Source organism: Glandiceps talaboti, chromosome 9 (assembly GCF_964340395.1).
Source record: "Glandiceps talaboti chromosome 9, keGlaTala1.1, whole genome shotgun sequence".
Lineage (NCBI taxonomy): Eukaryota > Metazoa > Hemichordata > Enteropneusta > Spengelidae > Glandiceps > Glandiceps talaboti.
Window position 1 is genome coordinate 12,800,393 of NC_135557.1, and position 21,316 is coordinate 12,821,708.

The following is a 21,316-nucleotide window of genomic DNA, read 5'->3' on the forward strand; positions in this document are numbered from 1 at the left end:
GTTAATTCTGCCGTACGCTCTTTTTGTGTGTCTTATTCTTGTAACCTGTAAGTCTGTTGATGTAACTCTTGAAATGCCATGCAGTTATATATTAACCTTCTAGACCGTATAAATTTCCCTTTTAACCCACACGTCTACATTCAGTAAAATTATCTGCTTCATCCTATTAATATGGATATCAACTGAAGGAATTAAAAATGTAAGGGTTTGTTTGTGACCCTTGCCCTCTCACTATAATTATGATAATACTACATTTTTTTGTATCTGCACTAGTGTGGCATTTTAACAGTTAAAGTTCTGTTCTGTGTTTCCATAGTTGTAAGTCCTGTTCTAAATGTTTGCCATTAATGTTCATATGTTGTTTATAGTTATGTTTATTGTTTATTGTTTTATAGTCAAGTATATGTTATATGTTTTGTCTTGTGTTGTTATTGTTTTGTTTCAAAGGTTGTAGAGGAATCAAAAGAAGGCCAAGAGGAGGAAAAGCCAGCTGAATCACAGGTTGGTGTTATGTACATACATGTACTGTCACCACTACCCTCCAAATCATATCCTCCCCTCCCCCTCCCCCGACACACACAAATGGACAGTGTATAGTGTATGCACACAACACATGTACATCAAGTACATCGAATGCAAGGTGCCCAAATACATGTACATTTGTTCAGCCATGAAAAATATGAGTGACCTAAGGGGCTTTTGTCACTACGAGTTGCTACATGTAGATGAGTAGTGTCAACCCTTAGGGCAAGAGTATTTTTCAGCTGAATGAAGAATCATATTGGAGAATCAGCTGTGAGGTAGACATGTGTTGTCGTGACGTAGAATGACCAGTATATATTCCATATTTTTTGTTCAACTTGGCTCGTGTATGGTATAATAGGTGATACATTCTGACATGTAATGTTATTCAGGTCTGAGTGGTACGTTCTATACACTTCAATGTAATGTTATACTTTTGCGTACCAAGCACATTTTATCAAAGCTCTCACATTTCTCATCCCATTACTTTTGCACTGTATCAGCTAATCAAAACTCTACATGTAGTCATGACTTGCAATGAATAAGTTATGGTCTCCATCATTCTTATCATAGACATTTTATAGCTGGAGGTATCACTTGAATACTTATTTTGTCAAGATGCAATGATTACTTAAAAAACACAGTTAAGAGAAAACTAGGTCATAGGAATGCTAATGATAAACTGTCAATTCTATAAGTTTATACTACGAATCTACCTTGTTAGTCATTTTCATGGACATACAATTTTTTCACACTTTAGTGCCATTTTATTTTATTATTTATGGCTTTTACAAAACAACAGATTTAAAGAAAATTGGTTATTGGAATAAAAATTCTATACTCTCCATTGTAAGTTTACACACTGAATTTATGCGCAAACATAAAAAAAGCCAATTTCTCACACCTTCTTGTGACCTTGAACAAAAATATGGCAACAATACATGTATATATATAGCTGTAGATCCCTTAATGATTAATACATAATTATTGAAATAAAATATATCTGTGAAAGTTATTAATATTTGTTTTCATACAAATTTATTTTGGTGCAAAAAGTGTTTCCTTTAATAACACAACACCATGTCTGCATATACAAATTGTATGCAGTCCCTTCTGGGTTCCCAGGCCACATTTGCATATATGCGGACAAGTTAATACATTTGCATAAGCCCAATTTTCACCTCTTCACCTCATATCTAGGTAAATTAATATTCATATGACAATACAAATATATTATGTAATGTGTGGATAAAGAAAAAAATAGGATTGATTATATGTTTTATTATTCCTTTCAAATTAAAGTTGATAATTGTAGAGTAAGTAAGATCCTCCTCTATAGTGGAAAAAGTCATTGGACGAGGGAGTCTTGCATGAATAGTCTATGACCTAGGGAGTCTTTTGTATGACAAGTCTACGGCATCTTAAGGGATAAAGTTTAGGGCCAAAATGCAAAATTGCTCATCTGCCTCCACATTTCTCTCAGTTCTATAGTTTACTCCTCAATTGGTTTAGATATGATTTTTTATTTTTTTTATGTTGTGTTTTGTTAAGCACATTTTGTTAATATGAATATATGTTGCTAGTTTTTTTTTTTTTTTTTTTTTTAAATGTTGTATTGCGTTACTTTTCGTTGTGTTTGTTTTATAATTATTTTATAAATGATTTATGTTTTAGGCCATGCTTTTTATATAATATGAATATATGTTAATTTTTTGATAATATATTTTCTTTCATTAATTTATACAATATATATAGTTTGTTTTATGGTTTGTGTTATAAAATGGCATATATGTGTTTTGTTTTATGTCTTTGTATGTATGAATATATGTTCAATTTTTTATGCTTTATTATTGCTTCAAATTTTTATTATTTTGCGTTTTTGTGTGTTTATTTATTTATTGTTTGTTTTGTGTTGTGTTTTTGTAAAAAGGAGGGTGAGGTAGCTGTTGAGGAGGAGGAGAAAAAACCTGCTGAAACTGAGGTATAATAATAGATAATTAGTTAACATCAAGTGAGATTTTGGAGGAGATCGTTTAAAACAAATTTTAAAAATTTCTCAACCTGTTACCAATAATAACAAAAGATCTAATGAATTGTACCAGATACAGATACTGCTAGCTAGTTTATTTGTTGCCATGGCAATACAATTTATGTATAACATTGTTCAGGGATAATGCATGAATAAGAAACGATATACAAAGCGTATGCAATTTAAAAAAAAAAACATTCAAGAAGTATATAAGAAGAGCGAAATTTAACATTTCATGAAATAAGTTAGAATTGTAAAGACACAGAGTCTGCAGGTGTTATTTATAGATTGCGGTCTATCTGTCTTGGAAAGCCGTAATGGTTCCCCCAGAGACACGATAGTGACTGTGCAACATTATCCTATCTCTCAGTCTGAAACTTTAATTGAAATCTGTACAAATCATGCGCGGTGTGTCTTTGTGTGTATATAGAAAACGGGTGGGACCAATTCCCAGCACAACAGAAAAAATATGCAAACAAAATGAAGCAAAAACATAAGTATCTGCAGCTTGAAAACAATGGCAATCTCTGGTGGCATTCATCTCCTTTACAACACATTACTTTGTACTTGTTCTGTATACTCTTTGTATTTACATGTATTGTGTTTAACTTAAGACATGTAATGTATAATGTGATGTTGTGTGTTTTATCATGTTATTTGTCAAGGCTACGTTTGTATGTGTAATGTAATGTTATGTATTTCATGTTATTTGTCAAGGCTGTGTGTAATGTAATGTAATGTTATGCATTTCATGTTATTTGTCAAGGCCATGTGTAATGTAATGTTGTGTATTTCATGTTATTTGTCAAGGCTACTGAAGAGCAAACCACTGATGCCCCAGCTGAAACACAGGTACGATTCTAGAACTAGCTGTTTATTGCTAGCCTGGTAAATCACCATCTATTTCATAGTATTTCATGTACATGTACAGTTGACAGCAATTGTTAGTTCAGTGGTGAATATTAATATCCAAATGGACATGTATATGACAATCCAAGAAATTTACACTTAATGATTCCTATGGTAAAATAAGGCAATTTCACAATGCACCATTGTGAATGACGATGTACATGTACCTGAGAGAGAGAGAGAGAGAGAGAGAGAGAGAGAGAGAGAGAGAGAGAGAGAGAGAGAGAGAGAGAGAGAGAGAGAGAGAGAGAGAGAGAGAGAGAGAGAGAGAGAGAGAGAGAGAGAGAGAGAGAGAGAGAGAGAGAGAGAGAGAGAGAGAGAGAGAGAGAGAGTTCTGTACTGGTGACTGATTTGTTGTCATCTTGCTATATGTTAAAAGGAGGATGGGGAAGTAAAAGCAACAGAGGACGATGCTGAGCAAAGTGAACAGAAGGTAGGAAGTCAGCATACAGGACCAATTTGTCTCATAGTGCAATGCACTTCATAGCCTTTATACATTTTTTATGTCTTTATATAATTGCCTGTCTGTCTGTCCACCTGTGTCTAGCCATCTCTCTGTTAATGGTGTTGAATCTCCAAATCAATTAGTTGATGTCTCTATTAATAAGACCTCATCTTGCTCAAGGTGTGTATATTTGTAGCTGTCTGTCTGTCTGTCTGTCTGTCTGTCTGTCTTTATCTGTCTGTCTGTCTGTCTGTCTGTCTGTCTCAAAGTAATTGCTGGAACTCCTGGGATAATGATATAACGGTAAAGTAATATATTAAGTAGTTTCTCTAGTGTAAGTATTAGACAGTGTACATTGTGTATAAGTTTCCAGCAGCACATATATATGGCAGATACTTTGTCTAGATTTGAGGTAAAAATCTGCTATAAACTAAACTTCAAGATGGTACTAATTTAAATATCCTTCGACTAACTCCTTACTTCCTTATTTCAGGTAATGTCCACACAAGTAACCCATTCTCTTTGAAATTGGATTTTTTAACTTTCTTTTCCCACAGCTGAGGATTGATAGAGTATGAAATAATGTTGTGTGTCTTGGGTATATTAACATCTGATGTACCATACATTTGTACACACATTTTGTACATCTATGTATTAATTTAAATGTTTATTTACAGCATACAAATGTACATGTAGTTTGCGGACAAAATAGTCCCCAGCAGCGTGCTCTCTAAGACAATTTGACACGCCACTGATGCACACAATTTCTAGTGACGCACCAAAATTTGGTGTTCCCCTATCTCATATACTATGTGGTGACTCACAAGAAATGTCAGTTTTTATCAATTTGACTCACAACAACAAAATTTTGCTATCAATGTATCATAAGAGGGTTACTGGTCCCCAGTCATTACCAAAACATGGGACCCTTTGATGGCAAAATAGCTTTATTTACTTCTGTAAGACTAATTAACATCTTCGTACAAGGTTTCAGTTGTGAGTAGTAGCTACGAAAAATACTGTGAGAATACCGTGTATGGAGAAATTGAAATTACAGGGTGGCAAACCACTTTTCTCTTCAAAAAGGTCCAGGGGACCCTGGTTAATATTAGGTGAAATTAAACAACTTGAACTCTCAAATGGCAAGTGAATTATTAGGTGAAATCATATAGTGAAAAGCAATACTCTATAATTTGGGCTAGGGAGAACCCTGAAAAGCACTACTCTATAATTTGAGCTAGGGAGAACCCTGATTATTAGATAAAGTCATAAGATGGCACCCACTACAACTCTCTTATTAGCATAAAGAACCCTGATTATAAGTATTAGATGAAATCATAAGGTCTAATATCTTGACTGTGATAGGTCTTGACTGTAATAGGGACAGTGCATCAATGAGTCTACTGTTCTTGACAATCTTGCAATCATAACCTATTGTATAATTATTTAGGTTGAAGAAGAGAAAAAGGCAGAAGAGGAAGAGGAAGTAGATATCGACTTAACAGACCCAGAAGTAGAAAAGGCAGCTGTGAAAATCCAAGCCGGCTTTAAAGGCCATATAGCCAGGAAACAAGTGAAAGAAAAGAAAGAGGCGGGTGCCGCTGAGGAGAAAACTGAAGAACCAGCAGGAGTTGAAGAGGTAGACATTGACCTTAATGATCCTGATGTTGAAAAAGCTGCTGTTAAAATTCAGGCCAGCTTTAAGGGTTTCAAAGCTAGAAAGCAGGCATCAATAGTGAAAGAGGGTGAGGGGAAAGATGAAACTGAAATATCAAAACAGGACGAGGAGGAAGAAGAAATTGACATTGACCTTAATGATCCTGATGTTGAAAAAGCTGCTGTCAAAATTCAGGCCAGCTTCAAGGGTTTTAAAGCTAGAAAACAGGCTTCTGTAGCAAAAGAGGGTGAGGGGGAAGATGAAACTGAAAAATCAAATGAGGGTGAGGAGGAGGAAATTGATATTGATTTAAATGATCCTGATGTTGAAAAAGCTGCTGTTAAAATTCAGGCCAGCTTTAAAGGTTTCAAAGCTAGAAAGCAGGCATCAGTAGTGAAAGAGGGTGAGGGGAAAGATGAAACTGACAAACCAGAAGAGGAGGAGGAGGAAATAGATATTGACTTAAATGATCCAGATGTTGAAAAAGCTGCTGTTAAAATTCAGGCCAGCTTTAAAGGTTTCAAAGCTAGAAAGCAAGTTCAGGACACGAGAGAGGGGGCGGGACAAACGGAAGTAGAAAAACCTAAAGAGGAGGACGAGGAGGAAGTAGATATTGATTTAAACGATCCAGACGTTGAAAAAGCTGCTGTTAAAATTCAGGCCAGCTTTAAGGGTTTCAAAGCTCGAAAAAATGTTGCCGAAAAGAAAGAGGGAAAGGGGGAGGATGAGAATTTAAAATTGGAGGATGAGGAGGAGGAGATTGATATTGATCTTAATGATCCTGATGTTGAAAAAGCTGCTGTTAAAATTCAAGCAGGTTTTAAAGGTCTGAAAGCACGAAAGCAGGTAAAGGAAATGAAGGATGATACCACTAATGCTGAGGTAGGGCAACTAATTTAACAGACTAATTCTATATATTAAACACCAAGTAGAAGATAGCCTGCACCTCTCCTGTCCAATAGATGAAACCTAGACACCCCTTCCTGTGAATGAACTAGGACCTGTAGAGTTAGCAATTATGAAAAGTATGCACTTCATCTAAATCACAGTCATTCCATTTATGCATGGCAGTTGCATCTAATTTGCATCTAATTTGCATGTTAAATGTACTGCATGGTACGCTAAAAAAGAATTCAATTTACAATGTAATGCATCCCAGAAGAATGTGGTGTTCCATATGTTACTAATTCCTATTAAATGTTCTCCAAATATAACTTAATGCTCATCATTATAAATATTCATCTAGCTAACCAGTTTAATTGTTGTAATATCGTTAAATGTATATTGTGCATAATTTATATTTTTATAAATTTCATATAAATAACAAAATAATCATCACATTACATTACATTACATTACATTACATTACATTACATTACATTGATTTACATTAATTTACATAACTGTATTTCATTCAAAACCGACAACCATCTTTTTACGAGTTTCATCCCATATTTGGTCTGACAGTCCTTTGCCTGCTGGTTAAAGGTCAGAGGAAATCAAACAACACCAAAATTACAACTGCCACTATTTTATGTTACATTCAAAAGTTCGGGCTTGTGATTACCGATTATATTGGCCATATGGTGGCTTTGACCTTGACATTCCATAGTTGACCTTGACACCAATATGGTATGAATCTCGTTACAGATGGCTTTGAAACCATAACTCATTTCTTGCCATGTCATAATTCAATTAATCCATCACCAGGAACTTATATGGAAATATCCATTATATCAAAACCCAAGTAGAAAATGTAGATTTTTTATACTGCTATGAAATAAAAATCCTTAGAAAAATTGCTATAATATGCTAAATAATGAAAGAAAAATCAACTCTTCGTTTTTCAAGGCATTTGAACACCTCTCCTGGGGGTAACTAAAACAGTTATTCTTTGCAAATGGTGAAATTATCATTGCACATTCCACAAACTTTCCACTAAAAGAGCCAAAGTCCGTACCAATGCTCATGCGAAGCCAGTTTATGGCTCAAAGAGCTAAACATTTAGAAAATTGAGAAGACAATCAAGACATTAAGTTTTGATATAAAGAGGTATTGTTTAAAAATTAATAATAAGCTTTTAGTGTAAAAATCTCTAATTTGATCATTTAAGTATTTGCCATGAATTTGTGAGGAAATGTAGTCTCTCCAACCCGACCCCTTCCAATGCCACCAACCCACCGTTATTTGGATACACAACCAAAATTACATTGTATGTCAACCTGAGTTGTGCACTGCAAATTTACCAGATTTCTACCTTTGTCCTACCAGTGTGCACTCTGAAATAATAATGAGGATAAAAATGTACAATTCTTAATATAAGCAGTTAGTTATAAAGTTATTATATTACTCCTAGCATGGACCCATAATGACACAATACCATCATGAATATGGAACCATACAACTTGCTAACATGTGTACTATGCATTGGCGTTAACTATTCTCCAGTAGCTTACCAAGATACATAAAAGGAGTGGTTCTGCTCTGTTGAATTAAGCCCTACATACTTAGATGAAAATAGTACATAAAAGCTCCATTACAAACCAGCAGTGGAACTATAAATAAACTACATTTTGTAGATGGAAAGTGAATTCACTGCTTAGAACGGCAAGCCGTAAAGCTACTGAGTGATGGCTTTTTAAAAGTCACTCTGCAACTTAGAATTCACCTGATTACTACGATTTACTGTATACTATTAATCCATTAGTAGACTGAAAAAAGTCCCTGCTGTTTTTAACTTAATTTAAGACAACCCCCACAACTGCCTCCTGTATGTCAAGCTTACCACTAACACTAGACAGAAAAGGCAGTTAAAAAGCAGTTAACTGTTCATAGGTGGAGTCAATTCAAAGTCACAATTCACTTACTTTGTTTTAAATTATTAGTTTGTTTAATATAACTAGCTGATGGTAACAACATCTTGCATAGATTTTGAAATTCTTACATGATAAAAATCGTGATTCCTTACCACTATATTATATAATATAAGTTTGCTGCCAACTGTAATGTTAATGCAAGTGACCTACATTTGTATATTTGTAAGTGTATTTGGGGAGTATTCACTTAAACTTAAGTTAAAAGTACTTTGTATATAATATGTTTTTTTTTAAATTCCACATTCTGCCTGTAGGTAAAATGGAATTGAAATTAATTTTTCAAATATAGAAGGGAAATCTTTTCCATGCATGAAGGGAACTCACTGGCCAACCTGTCTATGCTGTTTAAATATGCATTGGATAAAATCTAAGAATCATTTTACAACACTGCCCAAACTCTAATGTCCCTAACCCTCATGGTTCTTGTCTCCATATTTTTGGAGTACAATAAATAAGGAAGAAAATAGACCAGGTAGAATTCTGCTGTAGATTTTCAAATTATAAGATATAAATGTCGTTCATTCTTTTCATTATGATAATTCCTTAAGTTATAGTCTCCTGCCCATTTAATAATAATATAATAATAATAATGGTTTATTAATCCCAGCCATTGTGGCCAAAAGGCCAAATTACACTGAGTTACAAAAAAAAAAACATATACAATTGAATCCAATTTAAAAAGGAATCTCTACAAGGTAAAACCACAACAGCATAAAATTTACACAGAACCCAAAACACAAATTACAGAAATACACAAAACCAATTTAAAAAGGAATCTCTCACATGGTAAAACCACAACAGCATAAAATTGACACAGAACTCCAAAACACAATTTACAGATGAAATACACAAAACACGAGAACGCAAGGAAAAGCATGTAGTAAACACTTTACCTATTGCGAAACAAATTTACACAGTACACTATCGGACTACATTCTTTGCGTTTTGTGCGAAATGAAAAATTCACACGGTTACGATTTCTGGTTGCATAGTTATGATTACTTGGAGTTGGGATGTGATAGTTGAGTTTGTGGTTGGACTGAATTACATCCTTAGCAAATTTTTGACAGATTTGTTTCCGCCTAGATTCAAGTGAATCGAGATTCAACAAGGACAGTGATTCATTGTAACTGTAAAAAGGATATATTATCCGCAAGGCCCGTTTCTGAATACGCTCAATTTGCGTCTTTAACTTTTCTGTTAGACCCCCCTGCCACACAACACATGAGTATTCAAGAGTTGAACGAACTAAGGATACATAAATGAGCTTGAGGTCTTCTACGCTAGCACCGAACCGACATAATATCCGTAAAATATGTAATCTCATGGAAGCTTTGGTAACAATTTCATTAACGTGGTTTTCCCACTTTAACTGATTATTAATAGTGATTCCAAGGCATTTAAAATTTTCAACTGATGACAAGGAAATACCATCGAGCATGAGGGGCTGGGGATCAGTAACACTTTTTGCGAAACACATAACCATTTCTTTACATTTCTTGGGGTTTAATTTCATGTTATTAATATGTGACCAGTTGTTCACCCTGTCTAATTGTAACTGCATAGCAGAATAGGACGAACTTCGATTGAAACACTCAGATAGAGTGGTGTCATCCATGAATACAAAATGTGAGCATTCTATACATTCTTGAATATCATTAATCATGATTGTGAAAAGAATGGGCCCGCATTTAAATGTTGACATCAGTAAATCTGCAGTTTAAGAATCATTATAATAAGTTGCAACTATCATAATTTATTTTTAATATACTATGATCCAAACTTGTATTTTAAATCCATTGATATAAGTTACATAATATTTTTGCGTAGAAGTGAAGTCCAACCATAACATTCTTCCAAGTTCCTATGATAGACACTAGATGATGATGAATTAGTACATATATACTAGAAAATCCATGCACCGTTGCACTCATACAGTGGTATTTGTACTACAGTGCAGTACTGAAAACATTATTGCGTATCTGCAATATGATATCCAATGATGCACAAAGTAGGGTGTGATCTTTGTTGTACATGAAAACGTGTGATCACATGATAAAAGGACCCCCATACTGCGTGATTGCCAGTGTGGGTACTCTGGGGTATTTGCACTTGAGCTTACGGTAGTTTCTGCTCAACTTTCACTTGCCACATATACATTGTACACTGATGAAAGTAGAAATGCCGCAAGCACCTGTCTATATGCCACAACATGTTAACACAGACAAGTATCTGTGGCCACACTTGCACTCACATGTCATGGGGCTCTGTTATTAAATTGTCATTAAGTCGCATTATAGTCACGTAATCAATGACACAGAAATAATTACTAAATCAAAATAATGAATGTCGATTTAAGTAAAAGTCATATTTAGTCAAAATAATAAATCGCATTTAATAGTTTATAGTTAATGTATTCAAATAATTAGTGAGTCTGTAGATAATTGATATGTCACATTTTATTCAAATAATACATCCATTTAATGAAATATCACGTTTATTCAAATAATCAAAATTGATATAATGATACCGGTACATAATTCATAGCTAAATTGAAGGCAGCAACAGTCACAGTGAAGCAATGTAAAAGGTTCAGTTGCTTGATAAATGTATGATTTAAAGTTTGACACAGGTAATTAAGGATCTCATAAACGTCATGTAAGATTGACTACCGCTATATACATACATGTATTCATCCCATTTTGATAAGAATCATTGAATTAGTCAGTTTTTACATTTAAGATAACTTAATTAAGTTTATTTAGCATATATGTACTTTGTATAATAGCCTTAATGGGGCATCAAGGGTAGTGTAGTTATTTCATGCACATACATGTATCGCAAAGTGGAAAAGTGAACACACTTTTTTAATTTCATTGAAATATGGGTATATAATTGGATATTTTCATGATCTTTGAACCATGCAATGATGCATCAAGGGTAGTGTACATGTATGTATTACATATTGTAAAATGGAAACGGTTTTTAATTTCATAGAAATATGGGCCCGGTATATTTAATATGGATATTTTGAATTTTCATGATTTTTGACCCATGCATTTTCTTGATCTTCTCTGTGGGTTCGACTGGTTCGTTAATACATGTACATGATTAATTTCCCTGTTTTATAAGTATGACAATGTTTCAAATTACTTACAAGGTTACCCCATTAATGTGCCACCCCATTAATGTGCATTTTCTAATTTTCATGAATTATGGGGCCAAAGTTGTAAGTGCACATTTTCATGATGATGAAATCACATACTTTAACGTTGTTCATTTTGACAGTGTCATGGCAGTATGATTGTGTTATTGTAGTCAAACAAGTTCTGATACTATAAAATTGGTTAACTGAATGAACAGTTTTTACTTCTTCAAAATTTCCTGCAATGATGCTAAAGATTGAAAATACACTATTTATATGAGTATTGAAAGGTTTGATCACTTTAGACATTTGATATAATCAAAGGCAAGTACGTTCAACATAAATAATTTCAAACTATGAACAAAACGGAAAAATTACAGTTCCCAATAGAGCTAATTTTAGTTAATCATTGTCAAGTTATAACCAAGATAAATTAAGTTAAACTTAATCACAATTTATAACAAAAGCTAGAAAGTGTTAATAAATTAAAACGATGTACGTCGCTAGCCTTTTTTTCACTGTAAAACAGGAAATTTTCGCTAAAGACTTATTTTCACTAATTTCGCTGGAAAACACAATCATGCAAAAATAAATAGTGACTAAAACATCTTCTCATAGATGAACGAACACATTGTAACAGTCTGGCAATTAGTAAAACTGTAAAATTGCAAAATTTTCTTGTGCCAAAACATCCAGGTTTGCACTATATTTTAGATGTTCAGTACTTCTGAAACAATCTACTATGCAATACTAAGTAAACATTAGTTTTACATAGTTTTTCATAAATGTTCAAAAATGTTTGAAATAAATTCTGATCAGATATGTGGGTAAATTGTTATACCAATGTGGTACAAACACAGGAAATTAAAACGTCAATTTTGAACTTAACGACAACAAATAGCACATTTATCAGCCACTTTGTCTGCCCAGTACATTAACCTTGTTTTAACGTAACATTTTACTGAATGGAAAAATTGTTTAATAATTAATATTTCATTGTAACTTATATGGTACATTTAGGTTGTATTGGACAGGTGTTAAATCTAGCCTGATGTATCATTTGGGTTGTTATTTAGTTTATGATTTTAAATCTTTAACTTCTTGCAATGGTCTCCCATTCATTAGAAAACTACAAGTAGCATACATCGTAGTTTGCAAATGTCTGTATTACTAGAACGGCAAGATTTCGATTTACTAAGATACACACAAACTAAGACTGTTATTGTTCGATGTAGCACTCACCATGTAATCAAGATAGTGGTAATTTTGGACGTCCCCAAAATGTTCACTGTAATGATAATGAATTTCATTAGAAATGGTACCCAACCGTGCACATAATTGCATCAATGTTCAGATCGATAGCTTTAAGTCTACACGTCTAGACAATAGTTTTAGTATGTGTCTCTCTTAGTTATCTGAAACCTTGATAGCCGCTGTCATAATTGAGTAATAATTTTTACTGGTTTTACACCTTACTCACACTGGCTCTTTCAAGAAGTTTGACTCAGATTTAATTAACCCCTTCAATACTTGAAAACATTCCGCCAAAATTGTTTGGACAAAATTCTTGTTTTATGTAAGTTTTTGGCATATATCAACTTCATTTTAGACTGGAATTAAAGAAATGTTACTTCCTAATAAAGTAATATTATTGTAGTTATGAAAATATTCATATAAATTGGGTCCCCGTATTATTTAAAACTTGTCACTAGTCATGAAAGGGTTAAATGAAACCTTACAGATTTTAAAGAATACAAAAATAACACACAAGATGTCAACGTATGTGTAATACAGAAACAGAAATCTAGCATAATTCCCACTCTTCTACAGTAAAGAAAAACAATTGGTGTGCATGTAGAAGAGGTGAAATCTGGTAAAATGTGATCATATTGTGACCTATATAGTTATAGAAAGAATGGAGATAGGTGATTATGGGGTGGGAGTTTTATGTGTGGTTAAAAACATCAAAGCAAATTCCTAGTGATAGTGTAGGATTTGATAACATTTACACATTATGCCATGTGTGTAATAACACTTTGGAATGAAAGACTCTTCAGAAGAACAAAATAAGTAATGTGAGTGTGGATAGGAGTCCACTATTGCCGTTACTAGTATTCCACTTATAGTACAGGTATGTACATATACTGGTATTGAGGACCAGACACTTACAAATTACATGCAATTAACTGTAGTATGAATATTTTTATTCCTTGAAAGCCCAAGCATATATCATCAGCGGTAACTTAATGTTCAATCAATCAATCAATCAATCAATCAATTACAAATTCCTATAGCGCCGATTTCCAGAGCACTGTTCTGTTCAGTAGTGCTGAATGGCTAAAGCACACCATAGGCTTTGGTTAACAGATAAGTCTTCTTCAGTTTTGTTTTGAAACAATCCAGGCTGGAGGCTTGGTGAATGTCAAGTGGCAAAGAGTTCCATAGTTTTGGGCTGCATAATGTTTATAAGGTTAATATATGCCCAACTACTGCTGCAGCACTGCCATTCTTATTATCTATCGATACTTATTTCTGACAAACTAACAATTATGGTGGCACCTTGCTTCACATAGACGTCACTTTGATGTTTAACTATTAAACTCATCAAACTAACTTATCAACGGAAAGATCATGGGAATATAAGTAAAGGTTTAGACTCAGATGACAATTGTCAAAAATCTCACCGATTTTCTGTTTCGGAAATAGATTATCAAAAAGTAAACGGGAACAGTCAACTTACAAGGTTTATTGAAAATATTGAATGTGTCAACTGAAGTTAAGTCATAGCTTGTTGAATTTCTGAAATAGTCAGAGTTTAGGTATCAATGTTATTTAAAATGAGAGTTTATCATTAAAATAACTGTAAATGTAATGAACAGCAAAATGTAAGTAACCCCGATAGTACATGGAATACCATTAGACTTATTAAAATATTGAAATGCTGGAAAGTAATTTAGTAAGCCAGCTTTTTGTTTTGTTGTTCAACTTCTGACTGCAATAAAAATGTTGTTAAATACAAAAAAAAAATATTGCAATGCAAGATTTTGATTCAAATTCATCGGAAGCTACCAGATTTTTTTGAAAATATTTTATCTGGCAATAAGTTGGATTTTGGGAATTGGAAGAGAAAGCTAAACATATACCCAAATGTTTATTTGGCATGTAACCGATTAAGTGCATAATAAAAAAACAAAATCATTTTCTGTTGGTATATAATTCTACAATGATCAATTACATAAATCGTCAAATATAAATGTACACGAAATTATTTTAAAAAATGCTATGCGACTTCAGTGACCCAGAGATAAAATCAATCATTATTGAAACCTAATGATAACATTAATGGTTCATATCATGATAAAACCTTGAGGCAATAAAAACATAAAAATGAATTTGTAATACTAATAAGATGCCAAGGAAATTCTTAACACCAAATTTTGGTCAAAATTCAATTGGGACATGGTATATTGTGGTTTTGACATTTATTTATCTATTTCTTTTACCTTATTTATTTACCGTTTTGTATTTTAATTTATCAATGTTTACAAACATCATTATTCCCAAGGAATACTTGGGGATTGAGTTATTAATAAATTGATGAATTGTTCTTTGTTTTGATTGGTCAGACTGATGGTAAAGCAGCTGAGGGGGAGGAGGAGGAGATTGATATTGATCTTAATGATCCAGAAGTTGAGAAAGCAGCAGTGAAAATACAGGCAGGTTTTAAGGGACTTAAAGCTAGGAAATCAGTCAAAGAAATGAAGGAGGTAAGAATGGTTTTAAGTGTCTGTACACCTGGTTGAATCACAGCCAGTGATTGGTTAAGAATACTTATTGATTTCTGTACACCTGGTTGAATCACAGCCAGTGATTGGTTAAGAATACTTATTGATTTCGGTACACCTGGTTGAATCACAGCTAGTGATTGGTTAAGAATACTTATTGATTTCGGTACACCTGGTTGATTGGTTGAGGATAAATTGAAGGATGTTGTGAAAGAAGTTTTACCCCTTTTCAATGCAACATGTCATAGAAGATTCACACCAATCTAATTGCAATGTTCAAGTGTAGAATTCTGGTGACATAGGCAAAACACAGAACAACACGTGCAAAGCTACAAAGTTAAACTGTGTGTGTGTGTGTGTGTGTGTCTGTGTGTGTGTTTGTGTTTGTGTCTGTGTGTGTGTGTCTGTGTCTGTCTGTGTATGTGTGTGTCTGTGTGTGTGTGTATGTGTTGATTTAACCACAACAAAGGGTTTTCATTGAACAGTGGAAAGCATCTACTAAAAAGCAATCTGCCTGACTCAAACTTTTACTGATTTTTTCAGCAAGCTCATAGGAATAGGAACTAAATATATAAATTAAAACAATGTAATTTCAGAATTCACCTTCTCTCAAGAATTGGGGCATGTTTCATAGTTCTTACCACTAGATGGCAGTGTGTATAAAACCATTCACATGTGAACAGACCCCACATTTGTTCACTCACTACAAAAAAAATGAACAGAACAGATTCAGAGGGAAAAGTAAACACACTAAAAATGCCAATAAATTTTGGATGAAATACATCACGACTGTTGCTCCTGTCCAAAATAAAAGAGAGAAAAGAATCGCTCATAATACTTTTATTGTGTGCTTTTATCACTTTCTATGGCTTTGAATGTCTATGCACTAAGTACATGTAAATGTAAATTGTATATTAATGTATAAAGTGGGCTATTACTCACTTAGTGTTAAGATTTTTCAAAGCAGCTAAGCTTTTGGAAAATTGATGTCTATGTACATGTAGTCATACAGTCAAGTAATTGCTTTGTTTTGTGAGTACTTTGTCAATGTTGCTAAGTACACCATAGTTTTATCTCTGTATCAGCATATCTACAAAGTGTTTTTTCTAAAAATGTAGTAAATCAGATATGTGCAGGCAGGCTTTTTTAACCCCTCACAGCTGTAGAGTATTTGCAAATTGTATCAAATCATCCAAAATAAATGTGTAACTGTGTATCAAAATATTTCAAAATTTCTGAGATTTTTGTACCAATACCCAGAATGCACATGTACTTGTAATTTTGTTAATATGTGCCAGATGTATACTTATTATTTGCAATCTTTTAATTATCTAAAATATTTGCATATTTGTATCAAACTTATTGAATAATTGCAACTTTGTATCAAGGTCATCGAATATTTGCAACTTTGTATCAAGGTCATTGAATATTTGCAACTTTGTATCAAAATGATTGAATACTTGCAATTTCGAATCAAAACAATTGGATATACCAAAATTGTGTTAAATCAATTAAAATAAGTTACAACTTTGTATCAAATTGTTGAAAAGTTTAAATGTAAATTTATAAATATTGTACTTGCAAATAGAAACTGCAGTATATTGATACAGTATGTTATATTTTGAATGAATCGATATTGATACATTTGCAACTTTGAATAAATTCATTTCAAAGTTCCAAATTTTTGTTTCAAATTAATTCAATACTTACAACTGTGTAACAAATTTATTTATATCAAATTCATTTCTGAAATCAGTACTTTGTATCAAATTGATGCAGTACTTTGCAACTTTGTATCATTGCTTGTTTACATACTTGCAACATTGTATCAATGAATGTATTTTGAAATAGTATTCCAAATAATTTGCAAACCTGTTCAACATTTCTATTGTTTTTTCCTTGACCTCTTTCTTTGCCAGGAGAAGTAGCAGACGCTGTGCTTTCATACTATCCAAGCCTTCATATAGATGGTTTGTCCCTTCCCTACTCTGTGTCTAATATGTTCTGCACTCTGCATGTAGCTTTATTCTCTCTTCCTTTAAGTACAGGCCAAGTTAAAATTCACTACTCAAAGAATACATCCCTGGAATAGCTATGTCCTAATCTTTAGTAGCCGATTCATACAAGCAACTTTTGAGTTGGAGGCAAAAAAAAAATAACAGTTAGCATTGATGCATGTAGATCAATCTATCTAGACACAATTCAAACGTCAATAAAAAATAAATGAAAGACAAGCAGTTAAGTATTGCTGTTATCAATTGAATAAACACCATTCCTTATCAAATTATTCATTATTTGATTGCTAAATCAGCTTGGTAAAATTGAAGTATGAGTACTTTTATCTACTGAATAACTGGCACAAAATTCAAGTATCATTCATAGACGCCACAATTTAAAATATTTCGTCACATCATTAAATTATTCATCAGAATTTATCAGCTAAGTAAATACTGTGAACTCCATAGAAATAGAAAGTGATAATCAGTGTCTGAATAAATATTGATAATTAGTAAATAAATATTGATCCTAAATTCAAAGATTATTGCCAGATTTTTTCAATTTCCAGGCAGGACTATCTATAGTTTACAAATTTTCATATATGACCACTGAGTTGAAATTCAAAGATTATTGCCTGACTTTTCAATTTCCAGGCAGTTCTGTCTATAGTTTACAAATTTCATATATGACCACTGAGCTGAAATTCAAAGATTATTATTATTAGAGCTGAAATTCAAAGTATTGTTAGTTTCCTGCCAGAAACAAAATTAATGAGTTGTGAATTGACGTTACCCTGTACAGTAAAATTACTTTCCACACATTTCCTTCTTTTATTTTTTCGCATGGTATTTTTTCTTGGTTATTTTTGTAAATCAATTTTCAAATTGATAAATCAGGAACTGTAATGATATTGTGTAAATATTAATTATTATATAGTATATAATTTGTAAGATGTTGATCATGTAGGCACCTTATAATGTTTTATATATTATTGATGTAGTTATGTTGTTTTTAATTTTTATTGAAACGTTGTAAACATTTGTGTCTTGTTTTGATATAAGTCTTGCATATAATGTATGTGATATGTTCTCAAAAGAAATATTGATGTTGATATTGTTGATGTGTTAATATTGTTTAATGTGAAATGGAAGTCCAGTAACTGTAACATAATCAATTCAAATTTATCATACCTTTTTATCATATTTATAACATATATGGTAACGCAAAGGTAATATTGAAAAAATGTAACATTGTAAATATTGATTTACAATATTTTAAAATAATTGAAATAATTTGAAATAATTGAAAATATATTGGTAATTGAGGCTTTGGTTTACTAAGATAGACACAAACTAAAACTTTTGTCGCAACATGTTGATACAACAGTGATAAGCTATTGAATGGGCGTTGGTTTAATTGTAGTCTCAGTAGGGAGGTGTCACAGAGTTTTATTGACAGGAGTTCCAGTACGCTTGCAGTGTACTGTTTTGGGACTTCTAACACTTACACTATCCTGATCACAGGGTGATTAGAATCGCACAACAGAGGAACTGCTATCAACCACTTGTGTAATTTACCACATTGAAGAACATTACATTTAGTTTGTGCCTATCTTAGTAAACCGAATGCTGGATTACCAGCGTCGTAATCACTGAAAAATGATTGAAATGTTACAGTTACTGTAGCCTTCAGTTATACACCTGTTGCTCATACATGTGTTATAGATTAAATTTGTATATGAATATTTTTAAATCTTGTAATATTTGGTGTGCCAAGTCCATTGGATGTCTATCTCTACTCACAAGGACACACACATAAATACGAACATGTTTTTGCACAAATAATTCTAGCACTATACAATTCAATTCTTTTTAATTATTTTTGTGTAATTTTTTGTTGTAAGTCAATGTTAGTGTTTATTAGTTATTGCAATAATAACATAATTGGTAATTGTAAATGTATGTGTTTCAAAATGTGGGGATGAAGTTGAAGTTCATGGCTTCATAATGAGGTTTTCAATGTTCAAATTGATGTTAAAATATCTGTACGGAGTGTGTTTACCTTGTTGTTCAAGCAACAGTCTGTACAGGTATTGGCTCTACCATTCTGCATTCATATTCCCTACACCTGTAGAACAAAAGGTGAAGTGAATGTCAAATCAGAGTCACTGTCTGGAAACAGTGTGATAATCTGGAGCTTTTTATAAAATTTCCTCTGATTGGTTAATTGTGTTGCTATATTGGTATGTTATCCAATCAGTGGGAACCTTGTAATGACTTCATGTTATCCTCCATTAAGATGCTGTCAAGTTGAAATCTGTGTCAAGTTAACACCTTCTACAGACTCACAGAGTATCATTATGCAACTGTTTATCGTAATTTAATTCTTAACACTGAAGTCTGTTGAATTCTCCTGTTCAAATGTTTTGTCCAAGTCTAAACTAACAACTACCTGTTTGTATCTCAATGTTAATATTAACATACATAAGGAGTCATAGAGAAAGTAAGCTACCTTAGGTAACTTGACACATGCACTATGGCTGCCTGTTGTAAATCTGCACTGCAATTGTATTTTATACTCAACATATTGTTTTCTTCACTCTTTTTAATATTTCTACTCACACTATACAGATTTCATATCATTGATATAAATGCAATATCATGCTCACTAATAAAACCCTTTCCTGTAATTTTCCTTTCATCTTTTTAAAAGACAATGTACACATATTTTCAACTGCTATTATATTAATCTTTGCACAAAGTTCTGCAAGATTTAACTCACCTGTAATATTTTCATCTGCTATTATATTAATCTTTCCACTAAGTTCTGCAAGAATTAACTCGCCTGTTTACTAACTTCTTAATTTGTTGTAAAGTGTTTAGTGGTGAAAGACAACACCGTATTTCAAAATCACACGATGTCATCATTTACTTGTTAATCACATTTTACCCTTCATGTCATGAAATATGTTTCAATCCATAAACAATACTACAGTGGAAAGCAGGCTATCAGCAATATAAAACTATTGTGGCAACATGTTATATAAGCTATCAATGCAAGTTGATGTAATTACACTCACACTCAGAGCAGGGTGGCATCTCTGATGACAATTCTTTACACAAGTTGTTGCACATACAACCTCGTTCAATGTTTACGCCATCTTCACTACAGTATGAGTATATTTTCATAAGCAAGGCACAGCTATCACTCAATTCTCAGTACCTGAAATATAATTATACTGCCTTCTATTCCACGTACTACACATGCATTACTATACATACATGCAAGGATACATGTAAGTCAGCCTTCTTGTTCTGTTTTGACCCTCTAGCAAGAAATGAAATGCACCCATGCATCATGAGGTACTGACATATTACGATAGGGTGGCTGTACATAATTCTCGAGACCTGACTGATGTGGCAAAAAAAAAAAAAATTCTCGGTATCCGCAATATCATTTTTATCACATGCTAGAGGGTCAAAATAGAACAAGAATGTCGACTTATTATCATGCACACCTATAATGCATGTGTTATGGTGTTGACCAAAAAATTTAATGTTTGTTATTTTTATAATGCGCCTAGGCAGTAATATTCTATTTCATGTACCGAGAATTGTATAATCTACCACAGGCAACAACAATATATCTTCAGTTTGTGTCTATTGTTTTTGTTTGCTGATAGCTTGCTTTCCAAAGTAGTAGTTTTCATATTATAAGTCTATAATTTCATTACAGCACAAGACCAGTCCTCCCTGTATCATAAAAGATTACCATTGCATGAATCATTATCACAAGTCACAATATATTGTACAATTTTTATCATAATTATATTTGTTATATTTTATTTCTTCTGTTTATACATTTGCATATATTTATATCATTGATAATGAAAACTAATTATATTTATATTTTGTCCTATTTATGATATAATTTTTGTTTATATAATGTGG

General features: G+C 32.7%; 1 protein-coding gene across 16 annotated transcripts in view; it reads left to right on the top strand.

Annotated features, from left to right (window-relative positions):
* Positions 1-21,316, top strand: part of LOC144440474 (uncharacterized) — a 79,308-nt gene that overhangs the window by 45,341 nt on the left and 12,651 nt on the right. For 6 of the 16 annotated variants that reach the window (XM_078129846.1, XM_078129842.1, XM_078129843.1 and 3 more), the window contains 6 exons: positions 448-501; positions 2,453-2,503; positions 3,362-3,403; positions 3,840-3,893; positions 5,356-5,544; positions 15,210-15,350. In XM_078129846.1, the coding sequence (XP_077985972.1) occupies positions 448-501; positions 2,453-2,503; positions 3,362-3,403; positions 3,840-3,893; positions 5,356-5,544; positions 15,210-15,350 (531 nt within the window). The remainder of the gene's footprint in view (positions 1-447; positions 502-2,452; positions 2,504-3,361; positions 3,404-3,839; positions 3,894-5,355; positions 5,545-15,209; positions 15,351-21,316) is intronic. The other 10 variants (XM_078129855.1, XM_078129856.1, XM_078129858.1 and 7 more) reach the window with 6 other exon arrangements.